Source organism: Kryptolebias marmoratus, linkage group LG9 (assembly GCF_001649575.2).
Source record: "Kryptolebias marmoratus isolate JLee-2015 linkage group LG9, ASM164957v2, whole genome shotgun sequence".
Taxonomy (NCBI): Eukaryota; Metazoa; Chordata; class Actinopteri; order Cyprinodontiformes; family Rivulidae; genus Kryptolebias; species Kryptolebias marmoratus.
This window is the reverse complement of record NC_051438.1, coordinates 7,466,925-7,485,712: the sequence shown is the minus strand read 5'-3', so window position 1 is coordinate 7,485,712 and position 18,788 is coordinate 7,466,925. Positions and strand designations below refer to the sequence as shown.

The window sequence follows — 18,788 nt, the reverse complement described above, 5'->3', positions numbered from 1 at the left end:
TCTGTCTGTCCGTCTCTGTCTGTCTGTCTGTCTATCTGTGTACAACATCCCTCAAAAAGTTGTGAACAGATTTCATGAAATTTCAAGAACAAGTAATTAAGTTTTGGTGGTGATCCAGTCAAAGGTCACAGATCAGCCCGTGCTCTCACTCTGCAGCTGTAGAACAGGAATGTTAAACTCCACAGCTGGACACCTCATGGCTCAAGGGTGATCAACATTGATTTCAAGGTCATGAAGTCAAAGGTCAGGGTCGCAGACGACCTAGTTCTCTAACTCTTCAACAGTGTAATGTAAGAATGTCAAACTGCACAGCTGGACACCTCATGGGTCAGAGATGATGCCTGCTGGTGTCAAGGTTCATGGGGTCAAAGGTCAAAGTCACAGGTGACCCCTTTGTTAAAACCTTCTCTCTGCTCCTACATGTGACCCTTTTGTTTCCTCCACCAAGGAGGTTCTGTTTCTGGTCGTGTCCGTTGGTTTGTCTGTCTGTCAGCAAAGATCAGGTAAAAACTAAAGAACAGATTTGGAGGAAATGTTCAGGAAATGTTGGGGTTGTTACAAAAAACAATGGATTAAACTTTGGTGGTGATCCAGATTATTTCTTAATCACGCCGTGGCCGTGGTGGAGGTCTGCACTCCCCGAGTGCTTCTAGTCAGATGGTCTTTTTCAGCCATTTAACACAAACATGGTGTTTACACATAACAGACAACTTGGAAACCAAGGAATTCCACATTTAGGCTCTTTTGTAACACAAACAATAAGTTCCCCATATTCTTGAGTTCAGCCTACAGAAAGGAAAAAGGAAAAGCAACAACAAAAAAGCCAAATCTAACAGTTTAAAAGAAAGGTTCAGATTGTGTGAAGTTGGTTTCTGTGGATTAACATCTTACCTGCTGTAGATAGCTCTTGGAACGACCTCAGCTTGAAGAAGCCAATTTTATTTCTGACAGGTCTGATGAGCTAACGGCTAGTCTGTACAGGAAGAACTGAGTGGGCAGCTGTTGTCTGAAAAATCTCAACGATTTCTATTCTATTCACGTTAACTCTATCTCATTAAGTTCACATTATGCGGTCATATCCATGAACTGGTTGCAAGCACAAACAGCAGCAGCAGCTTACTGTAGCACTTCTTGTGCAGCCTGGGGCACTTTAGGCAGAATGTAATGCTATGTAATGTGAAACTGATGGTAAAGACAGCCGTTAGCGCTTCAATTTGGTCAGACCTCAACTCGAGGTCGCTCCCAGAGAAATCTACAACCAACCTGAACCATCCCATTAACAGACAGATTCTACAGGTTTTGCACTAAGGGGGCAATTACCAAAGAGCCATTTATTAACGACTCGGCACATTTTGGCACGATAAGCTACACGTTTGCCGCACAAATCCAAACGCGATCGGCAGAAGTCAGAGGGCCCGTAACGCCCGGTGATCGTCGGAGCCATCCTGAACGATCACGAGTCTCATTCGGAGCGAACAGGATGCAAGGAAGTGAGCAGAGGACAGCAGCCGGGGTGATCCCAGGATCGCTCATCAGGAATCAGAGAGTTTCCTGTCGGAGAGGAAGAGAGCGGGTTGGTTCAGCTCCCCGGTGACAGATGAACTGATCAGAGCTGTGATCAGGAAAGTTTAACTTCGCCCCCAAACACACACACACCTGTTAGGCATCAGATTCACCACACTCTTTGCTCTGAAGCTCAGCCCGTCCCGAGCAACAACACTGAATCCATTTTTCGTTTTTTTTCCCCTCCTTCTTCCCACCGACTGTTCCAACACGACCGTTTATCAGGCTCGGCCTCAACAGCAGAGAGAGAAACCGTCCCACCTGACATCATCGAGGGCCGGATGAGCAGGAGAGCGTTTCTGGAGGCGGATGGCGTGACCGACTCCGCTCGGACACACCTAGAGTCTCCGCTCGGGATTACGCCGTGAAAGAGCGCCGTTTAATCTGCACCGTCCTTGACCCGCCTCCCCCGAACACTGAGCTCACACACAGTGGATCACAGTGCACGTGTGTGTGTGTGTCGGTATGAGCTCACTCACCCGACGTCACGAGCGAGCTGAAAACACCGACCGCCGAGGCTGCACGTGGAAAGGAACGCAACAATCGCTGCATTATCGGGTAGAACTGTGACGTCTCTGGGATGAAGCTCCGTGTTCTGTCATCAGACGTACAACTCTACTGACCACTGGGATAATCCAACAACTTTAAAGCCGTAATTGCTGTCAGATTATGTCATTTTTCTGTGTTTTTGATTGAAAGTTTCTTATTTGATAGTGTTTTTTCAGTGGGTTTTCTCCACCTGAAGTGGTATTTAGAATTTGGGTCGAATGTCATGTGAATAACCGCGAATGGATACAGTTTAACGGGAACCCCCCTGTCTGTGTGACAATAAATGCTGTTAACTGCCTTTATTCTCCTTGTCGATTATCACCTCCCGGGTCCCTTCGACATAACAAGAAGAAGAAGAACTTTACCTTTTCTCTTTCCCCCTGATGTCTCTGATTCCTCTGTCTTCCCTCTGACTCTGTTTACATCCGGGGATTATTTTACTGACTCGATCTCTGAACGTCCGAAGTGAACTCGCCAGAGTTCAAATGTAAACAAACGACTAATTGTTGGCAACAAAAGCTGACTCTGCTGATTTCACTGCAGGTATCTTTAATAACAGAGATTTTCTTTGGTGACTGCACCTCCTGGTCGCACACAGGCAGAGTTTTTGTTTTTACCGTTTGTTGACGTTTAAACTCTGATCCTGTTGCCATCAAACTCTGACCACGTGTTGAAATGGTTAACAACTGGGAGGAATCGATATCAAAACCAAAAAAAAAAAAAAAAACAAACAAAAATAAAACAATGTTTTTGGAGACTCTTCGGCAGAGCCAAGCATGTTCTTTCCATCAACAGAAAAAAGACAGAGGACATGTCTTTGCCTCCGTTTGCTGCTTAAACCTGAAGCTGGCAGGATGTGGTGCCAGGCTGGATTTATGGAACCAGAGTCTGCTCAGTTGGGTGGCTCTGAGTCCTGCAGATCATGGGAACTTTTGAACGTCAAATAACTAATTACAACTAAATTTGTTTAAAAACGAGTATCTGAAAGTACAGCACCAAGATCAGAACTGTATAAACCGACCCGTTAACACTTGGAAAAAAGATCTGAGGTGTATTTTTATTTGGCAAGTGTCCAATTCCCTAACATGGACTTAAACGCCTCCTGCAGTCCGCCTACATGTGGTTACTTCCTGTCCCGTGTTACGATGTCGTGATTCCTTCCTGTGATTTTAATGCCGTTCACATGAACGCCCTCGCCACCTAGTGGCACAGTGGGGGTATTTCAGTGGTGTGGACGGAGACAAAAATGTTAACTGTAGGTAGAAAAAAATAAAATAATATATAAGTTCAAAACAAATAAATAAATAAATATCTGAAGTTGTGTGGATAGGGCCTAAATGTTATCAATTTTTAAGTGAAAGGAAAAATTATTTTCCAAACGTGTCAGTTCAGAAGTATAAAGCAATGGTTCCCAAAGTTGGGGTCGGGACCCCAATGTGGGCCACCCAACACCAAGTAGGGGTCCTCAGATAATCTCCAGATATCTTCTTACAATTAAAAACCTACTTTTTATGATAAATATGCACCATAATTGATACAGACAATAGAAATGAAAAGAAATTGAAAAGGAAAAAAAAGCATAATAGATGTTAGGTTCATTAGCATTTTTGGATATTTAAACAGGTAACAGATGGGGTCACACGCCTTTGTCTATTATTTTATGGGTGGGAAGCTGAAAAGTTTGGGAAGCACTGGTACAAAGGATCCACCTAAAGGTTTTGTTTTGACCAAATATGATAATTCTGGGTAAGACGAGAAAAGACTGAATGTGCTGACACAACCAGATATTAGTCCAGCTATCTTTTTTATTTTCACAAAGGAAACCTGAAGAAATCAACAGGAAAACTGACCTATTTGCTGCCAAACAACAAAACCAGAGCAAGACTTTGTGTAACGCAGGACCACGAGGTTTCACTTTAATGTGTGGCCCTTTAATTGACTAACTAAATCAAAATGTCTCTGGAAAGAAAGGGGGGGAAAAGTTCCCCAGTCTGGTTTAAATTACCCTCAACCTCTGCTGGATGATGGGAAAACTTTAGTTTACCTGAAAACATATAAAGTTTCTTGGCAAAATTATATCAACTTCCATTTGAACAAACTTTAAAACTAAACAAAGTCAGAATTTAACAATCACCTCAGCCCTGCTTCACGGGCTCAGTCTGAAGCAGAAACCGCATCACGCACAGAAACGCAGCAGTTCGGTTCGGCTCGGTTCGGACCCTGACCCGGACCCGGAGCTCGGAGCCCGGGCCGCGGGGAGGCACGGCAGGTACTCACCGTGCGGGCTGGATCTCAAACGGCCTCAGAGTCAAGTCATCCCGCAGAGAGAACAACCGAGACATGAGTCCTGTCGGCGCGCGCGCGCGCTCTGATTGGATTATTCGGCTCCGTCCTGCTGCGCTGCCCTGCTGCGTTCACGGACCGCACGGACATTCGAGCCACCCCCGGCGGAACAGCTCAATAAACAGATGACTCTGCAGCAGGGGGGTAACATCTGGTTTCAGGGACACAGGCTAACTTATTAAAGCGACCAAAGGGCTTCATGTTGAACTGGAAGGAGGAAAAAAAACTATTCCAGGCTTTTTCTCTCCACATTTCTAAAAGGATGAGATGTAGCATAGTGGTTACCGAACCAATGACACTAGAGAAACAAAAATTAAATAACCTTCATGTCATGTGAACTTTTGAGCAAGACTTAATGTGGTCTATTTTCTGTGATTGAAGCATTTTTTTTTCCTTTGCATTTGTATTTTTGTGTTTTGGAGTTTGCATCACTCATGCAAACTTGGACATTTAGCTGTTTGTTGTGTGTTTGCAGCTGTCGGCCACAGACAGACAGACAGACAGACAGACAGACACAGACACTACCAAAAACACAACCTCCTTGGCGGAGGTAATCACTGGACGTACGTCTACAACTGATGAACATTTAGAATCAACCCAATTCAAGATGGCCGCCACAGCTAGTTAGCCACCTTAGCAAACACAAAGCTAGCGGACTCAGCCAGTCTTACAGCGAACACTGAGCTGAACTCGGCGTGTTACTCCGAGCACAACTACATCCGTCTGTTAGCGAAACATCTCACGAACCACTGAACAGATTTTAACGAAGCGCTCAAAAAGTAATCACTGGACGTACGTCTACAGCTGGGTAACATTTGGAGTGAACCCTAGTCAAGATGGCCGCCACAGCTAATCGACCATAGCCCCTCAAAAACTGCTGTAGCCGAGTCAGTTTTGCAGATCTTGATGTGGACTCCTTCGAGGAACATTGGATCTTAATTTTAAATTAATACAGGAACTCTGAGGGCCGGACGGTGAACGTCCAGGGGCCAGTTTTGGCCCTCGAGCCGTATGTTGCCCATGTGTACTTTTCACTGTTGTTCTTAAAACCTCTGCATGTTTGAGCCGCAAGGTGAGAACTACTAAATGACTATTTGATTTCATTGAAAATATCTTAAAGACATAAATATAAAGAGACAAAAGATTAACTGCTTTAAAGCGAAATCCAGTCTTTAATTTCTCGTTCTTTTGATCCTTATTATTCTGTAAAATCAGGGTTTATTTGCTGTCTTTTTGCAGGGTAGTTTTTAGACAGATGGGGTCACAGGCTGATCTTGAGCTGTGAGGAGCACGTCTCCGGGGCACGTTTTCTCAGCCATTTCCTACAGAGGAGACTCGAACGCAGCACGGGCACAGGGCAGAGCACCACCCAGCAGACTTCAGATCAGATAAGAGAGGGCTGCTTTTCTGCCAGAGGTCTGCAAAAGAGAAACATCTGAATCCAGCTTCGACGCTTACAGGACAGCAGTTGAAACATGCAAGACTAACCTGAGGGGGGAAAAAAAAGTTTTAAACTTCAACTTTACAGGAGGAAGAGCGTCAACCAAACTTGGGGCCTAAACACCCAAACTACGCTGTAAACAGACTTCATTTAAACATAGCTCTGAAGGAACTTAAATGTTTTTGTTTTTAGAACCTGCATCAATATATTTCTCAACGTGCTCTCCTCTGAAGACAAAAGGTTGGGTTTTCCAGCCTCAGTCTGAAGGTTTAACACTGACACCTACTGCTGGAGCTCAGTTTGTGTCAGCAGCTCATTTCAACAGGAACTGAACTCACTTTTTCAGTTCTGTTTATCCGTACAGCAGCAGCTCACAACACGGGTCGTCGAAGGACGTTACATAAAGAACACAAACGGGATCAGTTACTGTCCAGTCAATACGATCAGATTCAGTAAAAACGTATCAAAGGAAACCAGCGAGTGGCACTGAATCTTGACTTTAGTTCAACCCCCGCCCCTCCATCCTATGCAGCGCAGGGCGACAGTGGAAAGGAATGACTCCCTTTTAACAGGAAGAAACCTCCAACAGAACCAGAACCAGAACCAGGACGGCCAAGCAGGTGTCGTTGTTGTAACACCACCACTGATTGGACAAGAGTTCTCATTTATCTGCCGAGGCTTCTGATTGGTTGATGTTGGGGGCGTGGCAAATAATAGTTCATTTTCTTAATGTTTTGTCCTGTGGTTTATTTAGTAGTTCTTTGCACATTTGGTGTAGCTCTCCTCTCAGTCGAGTGGATTCTACCAACCAAACAGATCACCAGGAGAATCTATTTCAAATCTCCAGTCAATTTGTTTTTATTCAGATCTATTTTACAAGATTACTTCCTTGGGAGATAGTTCCTTGTCCTGGCTAAATTAATTCTCCATCAGATTCTCTGAAAACATCTCCCAGTCCTTCCAAAAAGCCAAACATTCTCACAAATCGAGAAAAACCTGTTGATTTTGGACTCTTCAGACACTCCCTGTGTTGTTCCAAACACCAGGAAACAGCATTTCTGATTTTCTAAATTTTAATTTGTTTTGGAGGGGAAGGCCCCCAGATCCTCTTCAATCGATCAGTGGACGGTCAGCCCCCTACTTTGTCTAAATAGCCTCCTACTCCTGAAACTTTTGATTCTGATTAAAAAGGAAAGTCTTAAAAGTAAACAGGGTGGACAGAAACTAGAAGTTTGTTTCACCAGAGAGGAGCCTGAGAACTGAAAGCTCTGCCTCCTGTTCTGCTTTTAGAACCTCTAGGAACCACAAGTAAACCTGCAGTCTGAGAGTGAAGTGCTCTGTTAGGAAAATATGGAACAATAAGATCTTTAATATAAGATGGGGCTCGGTTGTTGACAGCATAGGAGATTTTAAATTCCATTCTGAATTTGACAGGGAGCCGATGGGATAAAAACAACAATCTCATTAAAAAAACCCACAACAGGGTTCCTAATGTTGGTACTGCGGGGGAAATAAGTCATCCAGGTTTTTATCTATTCAAGTCTTGTTTGTAATCCAAGTAACTGATTGGAACCATCAAGCTTCGAATATATCCGAGTATCATCAGCATAACGATGAAACTTTGTCACTGTCAGTTAGAAATAATACACAGCATGTTGTAAACTCTTTGTATAAAGTCAACAAAATGGTTTAAAACTGGAGGTTTTAAGGTGGTTTACATTCCACAGCTCTTTTCTTTTAAAGCTCTGGAAACAAGTTAAACATTAAGAGATGAAAACTACTTGACTCCTAAAACTGAGAGTAACTACAGACTTTACTTGTTTCACATTTTTGTCCTTAAGGAATAAAAAAACCTCAAAGCTAAATCTGTTTTGCAAACTAATTCAGTAGAAAATAACTTTATTCATCCAAACAGTCCATAGAAACATATTTATTATTTAGAAAACAAAGGAATTTAAAAAAACATGACAGATGACTTTTAATCAGTTACAAAACAGGTTTTCAAAGATAAAACCCTCTAAAATCTGACTGCTCGGCAAATAAAATGTGAAATTCATCAGAATTTGCAGCTAACCAGTCAACTTTCCGCTTCTTAAGCACCTGGAAGGCCCCCGGAGCAGCTTCCTGCTCGTTCCTGGACACGGACGAGGAGCGCTTTCCAGATTTTACAGCCTCCCTGCCTCCCTGAACCTGCCGAGCAGCCCGTCGTCCGCCCTCAGGGGGAAGCTCAGCGTCCGCGTCTTGTAGAACCGCGGGTCCGCCCGGAGGTTCTGGACGACGTCGGAGAGGAGGTGGGCGCGCTCCACGCCGCAGCCCGGCGCCTCGTAGCCCAGCTTGGTGAAGTGGACGTGCAGGTGGTAGTAGGACGGCTGGTAGTGCACGTAGACCCGCAGCCCGCTGCCCGGAAGCTCGTAGCGCTGCAGGATGGCCTCCTGGACCGCAACGACAGCAACACAGGATTCTCAACCCGGTTTCTTTTTGCGTCCCGTCGCTACAGGAGGAATTCCCCTGGCAGAGGCGGGAAGCTCCAGAACCTCACCTTTCCTTTCTGCAGGATGTTCTGCAGCAGAGGCAGGTGCTCCGACGTCACGTCTCGGAGACTCTTTATGCCTCTCTGATGTGCCACTGCGATCAGGTACAAATCATCAACCTGAAACAGAAGGACAGCCTCAACTGCCTGTTAGCAAAATATCTCGTGAACCACTGGGCAAACTTTAAGGACACTGTCCGAAAGACCCGCTGACTCCAGTTACAAACCTGGGTTTAAGGATGGACAGTGACTTTAAACTGGACAAGAGCCACAGTCAAGACAAATTTATTTTATCATTTGAGAAAGTTAGCAAAGGTAAAATCTATTCTTTCAAGTCAACGGTTTGAGACAGTAATCCGTGTTTTTATTCCATCACGGCTGGATTACTGTAATTCCCTCCATCTCCATCCTCCATTCAAGCACGACTGTTCTCTCACCAGGAAAAGGCTGACAGGGAAAAGAAATCTGCGTTTACGACGGAAGCCCTAAGGCGGGGACGTAAAACGATTGTTCCAACAAAACTTAGATCAGGAGAAGAAGAACGGAGTTACAGCACATGGATTGTTTCAAGAACCCATCTGTGAAAGTGTGCAGTCCCACCCAACCTCCGTGATGTTGGTGTATGAGCTGGTCAGCAGGAAAAATGTCAGGATTTCTGGTCTTTTACCTGTTTTTGGTCCCACTTCAGATCGGGGAGCAGGACAAATCCGAGCTCCGGGTCTGGATCTTCATAAACTATCCTGTCCGCCTCGGCCTTCTTCTCCAGGATGTTGTAAACCCACTGAAAGAGGAGAACGGGGAGATCGGCGTTCAGAGATCAGGTAATCGGAACAGAAGCGGCGACCCTCGCCGTCCCACCTGCAGGCTGAAGCTTTGCTGCTGGATGTAGGGCAGGGTGATGGACTCGTAGTCTTGCTCGGTCTCTTCCACCAGGAAGCTCTCCTGCCGCTGGTACTTCTTCAAGTGTTTCTGAGTGGCCGGGCACACGACCGTAGTCTTAATCTCTGCAGAAACAAAAACGTAAAAAATCAACAGATTGCTCCGGCTGACCATCAACCAGAAACAAGAACTCGGCGGTTTGGCTCGTCACCGTTCAGGTGAGGGGGGACCTGGAGACGGTAGGTGCTATAGATGTCATTCCTCATCTCGAGTCTGAGCGTGGAGCGAGCGAAGAGCTCCGGGAGGGCGTCTTCTCTGATGGGAGTCTTCTCCAGGACGACCACGGCCTCCTGGTCAGCGATCTGAGGACGAGAAATTCACCAGCTCCATTACAGCCTGGGTTAAAAAACTGCACAACTGTCCTTTTGGGAGCTCCTTGAAACGAATATTTGAAAAACAAACAGGAAACAACAAGAACAGTGCTGCACGCGTCCTTTAAATACAGCTTAAACAAAACATATTTAAGACTTTTATTTTGTAATATTAAACCGGAAGTTAGTTTTACTTCTTTACTCGCGTCTCCTTCAAAAGAATCATTAAACGCCTCCCTTCTACTAATTGCTCCAAATATTACGACCTCAGAGCAAATGAACTCGGTTCTCTTTGAGCAGCTACAGAGAAGTTCGCTAACTTCTCAGGTAAATTACCTTCCCGTGGACGAAGAGAAGTTTCTCGCGGGCAGAATCGCTCAGGACGCTGGATGTCTGAAACCCGCAGAGGACATTCTCACATTCGGGTTCTTCCTCTTCGTCTCGTCCGTCCGTCCGGTCGGTTTTCACCCTCTTCGCGTCCCCGGGGACGTCTTTATTTTCCGCTGTCGGGATTTCACGTTTCGCCGCAGCGTTCGCCATGTCCGCGCGCTGCTTCTCTCGACAAAGGTCGTCTGTGTTTGGCGTGAGGTCTCACTCTCGAATCTGTTTCGCCGGTTAAGCAGTCTTACGGGCTGCTCTTTCAGGTGTTTGTTTTTGTAGAAATGACAAACATGTTTTAAAAAAATAATCCAATTAAAAATTGGATTATTTTTTTAAAACATGTTTGTCAATAAATAAACAAATAAATAATGACTCATAGACAAATAGCACAGCCATTCAGTCATCTACAATCCATAACTGCCTCTCTTTAGCTCACTGAAACATATTTTCCTGTTTATATGTTCATAATGCGTTTACATTGGCGTTTTCCTTTTCACAGTGTTCCAGTTTTGTTTGCGATTCATTTTTTATTATCTAAACTGACTACTTTTGCCAGACTCAATAAACAGGATCGATTCCCCAAGTTAATGTGAAAAAATGTGATCAGTTATTATTAACTCGGACTTAATATACAAGTTTTTTTTCTGACCACTGCCTCCAGACTGAGTGAGACCTCTCTCTGAACCTATCTCTTCTCTCAGAAACAAACATTCAAATATCCGGTGTATGTGTGTGTTTCAAAATAAAAGCTTCTACGTTTACAAGCTAAGTCAGTCTTCTCTTTGTTCTGGCATGCTGCAATGCTTTCGAGTTCTTTAACAGTCCCCAATCTTGCTGTGCTTGTTTTAGTCTCTTATACAAATTAAAATAAAAAAACAAAACGCACGGGTTTGCCATATATTTCCTCACTCTGCATTGATTTACGCAAACGCTGACAGTAACTGATTGACGCGTCATCCCACTAATAGAATGAGCCCTGTGGGGCGGGGCGGAAAGCCAAATTAACCAATGAAAACAAAGCACTCTTATGACGCGCTAACAGGAAGTTATTTAAAGACCACTTTGCATTATTTTGACAGTAGAAGTACTTTTAGCTTGATAAAGATGAAAGCAGCTGTTCGTGAACGGCTTTTCCTGCTGCTCCTTCTTACTTTGACAGTCGCTTCTGTTCCGTGGACAGGTAGTTAGTTTGGTATTATCTAAAGAAAATTCACCTCACCTAAACTTTCTTACTAAATTCATTTTTATCGACTTGTTGAGTTTTGTGCTGTAACTTCGTTAGCTCTCACTAGCTTTAATAGCTGCTTTTGTTACCCGTTTAGTGTTTCGTGTTAGCTGGTAATTTAATTTACTCACTTTGTGGTGTGGAGAAGTGAAACTGCTTGTTTCCAAACACTGTTTAGTTTTCACTTGCTGTATCATCACTTTTAAACTATCTTTATGGGTAACTAACATGCTGAAATGTCCTGTCTGTTTGTCCCCAGAGAGGAAAAATGTCCTTTTCATTATAGCTGATGATTTGAGGACATCGCTGGGTTGCTATGGAGACACGGTAGCGAAGTCCCCCAACGTTGACCAGCTGGCCTCCAAGAGCCAGGTGTTCCTGAACGCGCACGCTCAGGTCAGCAGGTGTTCAGGCGTGACCAGGTGAGGGTAACCCCGCCCCGACACGTGTGACCAACGCGTGCGTCTTCTCATCCCCAGCAAGCCGTGTGCGCCCCCAGCCGTACGTCCATGTTGACCAGCCGCAGGCCGGACACGACCAGGCTTTATGACTTCAACTCCTACTGGAGAGTCCACTCGGGGAACTACACCACCCTGCCCCAGCACTTTAAATCCAAAGGCTACACCACCATGTCCGTGGGCAAGGTCTTCCATCCAGGTGAGACCAAAACAGTTAACTTTAACAGTTATGGTCATTGGTGACGAACAGCTTGGAGTAGGAAGCCTGTTTTAAACCTATGGTGGATAGAAAAAGTGTTGAGCTCCCATGGTTTTGTGTTGGTAAAAATGAGACCATGATAAATAAAGTCAAAACTTTCCCCACCCTTATATATCCGGTCTGTACCATTCAACTGAAAAACAATCAAATCTGTTTTAAAGAAAATAAAGGTACAATAAGTTTTGTGCATAAGTGTGCACACCCTGAAACGAATACTTTGTTGAAACACCTGCAGCCTTCAGTGTACAGACCTGCTGCCAATTAAACTAACTCTGATCGACTCAAAGTAAAGTTGTTTCTGGCCTGATGGGATTTTCCTGACATTTGCTCCGTATCTTCTCGCAGCAACAGCCGAGATCAGGAGAGAAAGTGTCAAAAGAATCCATCTATCCATTTTTTTTACCTGCTCCTCCTTTCCGGGTTGCGAGGAGCTGGTGCCTATCTCCAGCAGCCACTGTGTGAGAGGTGGGAGACACCCTGGACAGGTCGCAAGTCCATCGCAGAGACACATGGAGACAAAAAACCATTCACACTCTCACCTAAGGACAATTTAAGTTACTGATTAACCAACATGCATGTTTTTTGTGTGTGGGAGTAAACTGGAGTACCCGGAGTAAACCCACGTGAGCACAGGGAGAAAATAAACTCCACCCCTGAAAGGCCCCCCCAGGCCGGGAAGCGATCCTTTGAGGCGACAGCTCTAAGCACTGCACTGCTGTTCTGACTGTCAAAAGAACCTCATTGTTGAGATCAGGAAAAGTTAGGTATCCAGTGGGACACATTGAAGACAGTGGGGAAGATGAAACAGCAGCAACATTAACAAGAACTGGACATTCCTGCAAAACAGAGCGGCGAAAAAAAAACAAGATTTCTGTTTTTCAGCTGAACTGTCCAGTATATATATATATGACCTTTTTTTTTTAAAGGTGGAAAAGGCTTAGCTATGATTTAGCTTGTTTATTTTACCTTTTACATCTCAAAACCTTGTTGCGTTTTGAGGCCCGTGCGGACTTCTTATATCCACTGTGTTTACGACGCAGCTGAGACGTCCCCTCTCGTGTGTTGGGTCTAATAAAATTATTATTTTTTTCTTCAGGAATTGCCTCTAACCACACTGACGACTACCCCTACAGCTGGTCCGTCCCCGCGTACCATCCGGCTTCGTTTAAATTCGAGAAGCAAAAGGTGCGAGCAGCCTCCTCATGTCCACGTAAAATTCTTTTTTTGTTTGTTTGTTTTTATTCCACCTGATTTTTTAAGTGTGGAGACTGAAACAGAAAAACAGTACCAGCTCTGGGCTTTATTATCCAAGTAGTAATAATATGTGTGTGAACTTCAGTTGGCAGGGCTCTTTGTGTTGTAAAATAGGACGGTGAGCGTGAGGATTTGTGTGTGCTGGATGCTCATGACATAACACTCAATCAGAAGGTGGCTGCAAACAAACATCCTGTCATGAAAAAAAAAAAAGAAAAAAAACAACCCCTTGTGTCCAGGTGTGTAAAGGAGACGACGGTGAACTCCACGCCAACCTGCTGTGCGCCGTGAACGTGTCGGAGCAGCCCGCGGGGACCCTGCCCGACCTGGAGAGCGCGGATGAGGCGGTGACGCTGCTGAAGAGCCGAGCTGCCGACGGAGCTCCTTTCTTCTTGGCTGTGGGCTTCCATAAACCCCACATACCGTTCAGGATACCACAGGTACACGACTTTTTTAACAGGTGCCTTAAAGACCGGACGGTGCTCTGAACGGGTTAAACGACACAAGAAGCATCCTGCGTCAGTGTTCAGTTAAATGTCAGCCTCTTTGGCAGCTCGGTATATAATTAATAGGTGTTTTTTAAAATAAAACGAACAAACATGATGTACAGAGACATGTCCTGGGTGAAAGGTTGGACTGATTTCCTCATTAATTAAACTGAAAATCCATCTGATAGTTTTTGTTTCCCTGCTGGCTGGAAGCTGCCTCATGAATCTTTCTTAAGCATTTTATTTTGAAATGTGAGCCGACTTTCTGTCCTCCCGTGGATGAGCGCCGGTGCACGTCTCCGTGTCTCTGACGGGGACCGCGTTCAGCAGCTGGAGCAGACTGGACGGGATCAGAACGTGCTGGACGGGCCTGTTTTTGGTCAGGATGTTAATCAGGAGAGACGTGTCGGATCAGGAAACAGCCTGAACTCACTTCGCTGTGCCCCTTTAAAACAAACGATATTGTAAAATAATAAAAAATAAAAAAGCAGCCGACAGACACGCACATCTAAGGACTCAAAACTACAGAGTGTTTGACGGCTAGCATCTTTAATTTAGTTGTTTTTGTTTCCCACTTTCCTGTGAAAAGAGTGGATTCAGTCACCTACAGGAAATTTTATTTTTGGGGGAAATTGCAAAAGCGTTGGAGCACCCCATCCCTATCCGACTGTTTTTTTTTTTTTTTGTTTTGTTTTTTTTAAACCACAGAGAATACATCAAACTGTGTGACTTAGTCCAGTTTATTACACAATGTCAACAAAGTCTGCTAAAAAAGAAAGCAGCAAAGCAAATTTAATTATTGATTTATTTTTAGACAAAAATTGGATTTGGGTGAAGTAAGAAAACCCAGCTGGCCTTTCGGAGCTCTACAGTTCAGACCTCCTTCACGGCAGAGGCAACGTTTTCACCCAATCGCAGCTCAAGTTTGATGGTTTTTGGTGATTTTTACGACAGGAAGTGAAAGCTAGAGAAGATGTAACGCTGTCTAAACATTCCAAGTCTTTTTCAAACGCTTCTTATTCCCCAAAACCTTAGAAAACGGCATGTCTCGCTGCTGGAGGGCTGATGGCTTTTCTGTCAAACCGCCCCGAAGTTGAAAGTTCGCACATCCAAACTCCCGTTGACTTTTATTGTCTCAGAGCTCAGATTTCTTATTTTCAAAACTGGAATGGAAGTTTTTTTTAAAATAAACTTTTCATACCTCCAACCTCCATCAGAAGATGGCGCGTGGCGACCTGCCGTTTCTGCTGTGAGCGCTTCAGGAATGTCTTCGCTACAGCTTAAGAGTTTGTCTGGGGTTAATTTGTATGGTTTGCCAGGGAGTGACAGACTCAGGTTTGTCGTTACCATGGCGGCCCTAACAAACCACTGGTGGGGGAGGGACATCAGCGTACCGCTCGTTATCGTCGAAACAAAAACAGCTGCTGTGTCGGAGCGCTGTTAATGAAATGCTAAATGCTTCCTCCTGTGAGCTACACGACTTGATAACGCTGTAAAATAATAAAAAAAGAATTAACGCATAGCCCACATTCCAAAAACCAACAATGGTTTGCTGGTTTCGTTTCAAGCATTTTAAATTCTGTTTATGCCCAAAGGAACGATTTAAGTTATGTTTAAATAGTTAAAATACAACATTTGTAAGTTAGGGAAGCTAACCAACAGACAGGTCTATGGAGTCAGCAGCAGCTCTGGTTGTGTCTGTGCACCACATCCCATCAGGAGAGACAGGAAGTCTCTCAGAGAGAAGTGTCTGAACGAGGAGCCTCTCGCTGGCGCAGACGCTGCCGAGCATCTGCCGTGGGGAAAGAAGTTTGGCTTCGGCTTGTTGCTTTGGACAAAACGAGTTATGATTCTGATGATGGCAGGGGCGGAGGGAGACGGACCCCCCCACCCCAAAGGAAGTCCACCGTAGTTTCTGTGTCGGCTGAGAAAAGAACAGTGTTGGGATTACTGGACCGGGGGAAACTGGAAGGATTTAATAAGAGGTTTTTTTTTTTTTTTTTTCAAAAATCTTTTATATTTAATTTTCTAGCTAGGAAAACTTAGTTTTAGTAGTAAATGGGCTGTACTTGTATAACACCTTTCCAACACAATCTGTGCCCTCATTCACCCATCTCTCCTGAAAGCCCTAAACGGTCCACCTCTCAGATTAAGGCTTGTGGCGTAGAGCTGCTGCTTCTCCTCACTGAAAGCGGTCAGCTGAGGTGGTTCAGGCATGTGATTGGGATGCCTCCTGGCTGCCTGCTTCTGGACACGACCCCGGGCTGGTTGGACGGGTCGTAGGTCCCCTCTGGACTGGGGTCCCTCAGGAGGAGCTGAGGAGGAGCCCTCCTGGGTTCCCTTTGTTACCCGAGCACAAATGAGCAGAAGAAAATTGATGGATAGTGTAGATTTGATCCAAAAAGGCAGAAAACACTCAGATCTTGAAGGTAGTAGAAAGAGCTTGCCAGGAGGCCGAGGTCTGGAGCAAGACCTGACCTCTGGATGTGTGGTTCTAGATATTTTATTATTTTTTTTCTTATGGAAATTGCCTGTTTTATTTTACACTGTTTAAAAATGTCACTTTTTGCTCTTATGCACAAGGCAGCTTTTTTTTTTTTTGTTGGATAACTTTAAAAGACTGCATTACAGGAGTACCTGAGCTTATATCCTCTGGAGGACATGTCTCTGGCCCCCGACCCGGACGTCCCCAAGCTCCTGCCACCTGTGGCCTACAACCCCTGGACAGATGTGAGGAAAAGAGAGGATGTCCAAAAACTCAACATCAGCTTTCCTTATGGACCGATTCCCAAAGACTTTCAGGTGTGGCCGGCTCCTCTGGTACCTTCTTACTTCTCTCTTTTTAAAAAAAAATTAAACATTGACTCTGTGTTCTGTGTCCCAGCTGCGTATTCGTCAGCACTACTATGCCGCTGTGTCGTACATGGACGCTCAGGTTGGGAGGCTTCTCAGTGCGCTTGATGAGCTCGGTATGACCAACAGCACCATGGTGGTCTTCACTTCTGATCATGGTTAGTAGATGATCTGCTGATCGGTCACCGGGACCCTCAGGTCTTCTGTAACTCTTAGTCGGGGGCGGGGGGCCTTTCTGTGCGTGACTGCGTCTGCTCTGTGATGGAGCGGAGACCCGTTTAGGGTCCGACTCTACAGGATTACGGTGGTGCAGACAAAAAGCTGACATTTCTCTGTCAGCCTTAAGACAAGGTGACGCTGTCTTCCCGTTGGCCACCAGATGGCAGTGTTGTCCCAGCAGATTTCGTCCTCTCGTCCAAATGTGAAGGGTCTGTGCTGAAAGATCTCAACTCTTTGTTTGCATCACTTCCCTTGATTTTCATTTCTCTTTCATTAAAAGATACTAATCAGGTTTTTCTTTTTTTAACGGGAGTTTGATTATAAAGTTTAATGAACTTCACACTCCTTCGATGAAAGGAATGGAGAAATGTTGCCTCAAATGTAACCCCTGCTTTTAAAACGGGTATTTGTTTGATTTATTGATTCGTGTTTACCGTTCTCACCTGCCTTCAGTGTTTTCTGAACAGGGGTCTCTCGTGGTTTCCTTTTTCCGTCCCGTCTTGACGCAGGCTGGTCGTTAGGGGAGCACGGAGAATGGGCCAAATACTCGAACTTCGACGTGGCGACACGCGTCCCCCTCATCATGTTCGTTCCTGGTGTCACCGCAGTCCGAAACTGGTCGCGAGGGTCAACGTTCCCCTTTATCGACATTCTCAGCCAATCAGAGTACAGCTTTGAGAGTAAGCCAACAATAAAACAACAAAAACGGCACAGTTTGGATGTGAGGCTGCATGAGGGGACTAAAGCTGAATACCATTTTTTTTTTTTTTTTTCGGGGGGAAGTTTTAAGTGCTTTCATGAACCTTGTTAAAACATTTACTAATATGTCCATTTAACATTAATGAAGCCTTTGAAATACAAGGAGAGCTTGAAAGAAAAGTATTTAGACAGAAATTCACTTTGATATTTGGCCTCAGGATAGCTTTTGCTTCAAATGAAAGTGGTGCAACGGTGATGAAATTTAAGCACATTAAAAAAAAACATTTTGGCAAAACCTTCCGCTGACTCCGGTCTAAAGGATTAGATGGAAACTTTTAAATTTCTGACCTTTTTTTTTTTTGTTGCTCCTAGATGCCAAAGTTGTGAGGAACATGGTGGAGCTGGTGGACCTGTTCCCGACGGTCTCCTCCATGGCCGACCTCGGCGCGCCTAAAAGCTGCCCGCGTGTTTCTCTCCAGGTATGAAGTGGGGGTGGGGTGTTTGCCTCCAGCTCATCCTATCCCAGCATCCTCCTCTGTCGCATCAGCCTCCTTCACTACGTCATGAATGTCCGCTTTCCCTCCTCCCAAAATGTTTCGCTCTTTCTTCAACACGTCCATTATCCATTCACACACAGATTCTGTCATTCCTCCTCACTCCAGAGCACGTCTCCACCTCTCCAGGCTCTCTTCCACCTGCTCCCTACTCTCACCACAGATAGCAAAGTCACCTGCACACTCATAACCCACCCATCCTCTATTTGTTAAATAAACAACGCACGGTAAAGCTACAGCTAACTGGGTCAGGCAGTGATTCATTCATTCATTCATTTCTCAACTCAGATGAAATCAAACATTTTATCATCTGCTTTGCTCAGGTGTTATCCATGAAGGAATAATCTGAGAATTTCCAGCCAATCAGAGAGATTCCTCAGCTTCAGCCCTGTGTGAGAACAGGAAGTTAAACACAGGACTTCCTGTTGCTGCCTGTTTAAGAGATGGATTAATTCAGACCCATTCTGAGGATCGTTTTCTGACAACAAATTGGTAACCAGTAGGCCGATTTTAAAAATTCAAATTGTGTTGGATTTGTTTTTAAAGGATCAATCTAATGGGATTAAAATATTCTGGGTTTGATGAGGTCAGAAAGATCAGGTGGCCTTGCTACTACAGATCACAGGCAGGAAGACTCCTGCCTTGCCTCATTTATCAACCTATCACTGCTGCAAACAAGAAGGGGCTCAGACCTGATCCTCAATGTAATCCCCCCCCCCCCC

The 18,788-nt window shown here is 44.8% G+C and overlaps 3 protein-coding genes across 8 annotated transcripts in view; 1 reads left to right on the top strand and 2 right to left on the bottom strand.

Annotated features, from left to right (window-relative positions):
- The window catches only part of zgc:66433 (uncharacterized protein LOC321250 homolog), a 76,530-nt gene extending 72,032 nt beyond the window's left edge, over positions 1-4,498 (bottom strand). Inside the window, exon 1 of one of the 5 annotated variants that reach the window (XM_025007413.2) lies at positions 4,390-4,498. In XM_025007413.2, coding sequence (XP_024863181.1) covers positions 4,390-4,454 — 65 coding nt within the window. In that variant the 5' untranslated portion in view covers positions 4,455-4,498. The remainder of the gene's footprint in view (positions 1-4,389) is intronic. The other 4 variants (XM_025007406.2, XM_017423117.3, XM_025007407.1 and 1 more) reach the window with 4 other exon arrangements.
- Positions 4,499-7,806: 3,308 nt separating this feature from the next.
- On the bottom strand, positions 7,807-10,272 carry dcps (decapping enzyme, scavenger). Its single transcript, XM_017423106.3, has 6 exons — positions 10,013-10,272; positions 9,517-9,667; positions 9,285-9,430; positions 9,094-9,207; positions 8,436-8,546; positions 7,807-8,328 (listed from the first exon to the last, which is right to left on the bottom strand). The coding sequence occupies exons 1-6, from the start codon at positions 10,214-10,216 to the stop codon at positions 8,062-8,064; spliced, it is 993 nt and encodes a 330-aa protein (XP_017278595.1). The 5' UTR covers positions 10,217-10,272; the 3' UTR covers positions 7,807-8,061.
- Positions 10,273-11,102: 830 nt separating this feature from the next.
- Positions 11,103-18,788, top strand: part of ids (iduronate 2-sulfatase) — an 11,845-nt gene continuing 4,159 nt past the window's right edge. The window contains exons 1-9 of one of the 2 annotated variants that reach the window (XM_017423100.3): positions 11,103-11,237; positions 11,542-11,678; positions 11,762-11,939; positions 13,096-13,184; positions 13,493-13,693; positions 16,373-16,543; positions 16,626-16,752; positions 17,323-17,493; positions 17,885-17,991. In XM_017423100.3, the coding sequence (XP_017278589.2) occupies positions 11,162-11,237; positions 11,542-11,678; positions 11,762-11,939; positions 13,096-13,184; positions 13,493-13,693; positions 16,373-16,543; positions 16,626-16,752; positions 17,323-17,493; positions 17,885-17,991 (1,257 nt within the window). In that variant the 5' untranslated portion in view covers positions 11,103-11,161. The remainder of the gene's footprint in view (positions 11,238-11,541; positions 11,679-11,761; positions 11,940-13,095; positions 13,185-13,492; positions 13,694-16,372; positions 16,544-16,625; positions 16,753-17,322; positions 17,494-17,884; positions 17,992-18,788) is intronic. The other variant, XM_025007393.2, reaches the window with a different exon arrangement.

Coding starts and splice junctions, on each gene's coding strand:
- dcps (XM_017423106.3), bottom strand. CDS start 10,216: ATGGCGAACGCTGCGGCGAAACGTGAAATCCCGACAGCGGAAAATAAA. Junction 9,668..10,012: donor TTCTCTTCGTCCACGGGAAG/GTAATTTACCTG, acceptor TCTCGTCCTCAG/ATCGCTGACCAGGAGGCCGT. Junction 8,547..9,093: donor TGAAGTGGGACCAAAAACAG/GTAAAAGACCAG, acceptor CTTCTGTTTCAG/GTTGATGATTTGTACCTGAT.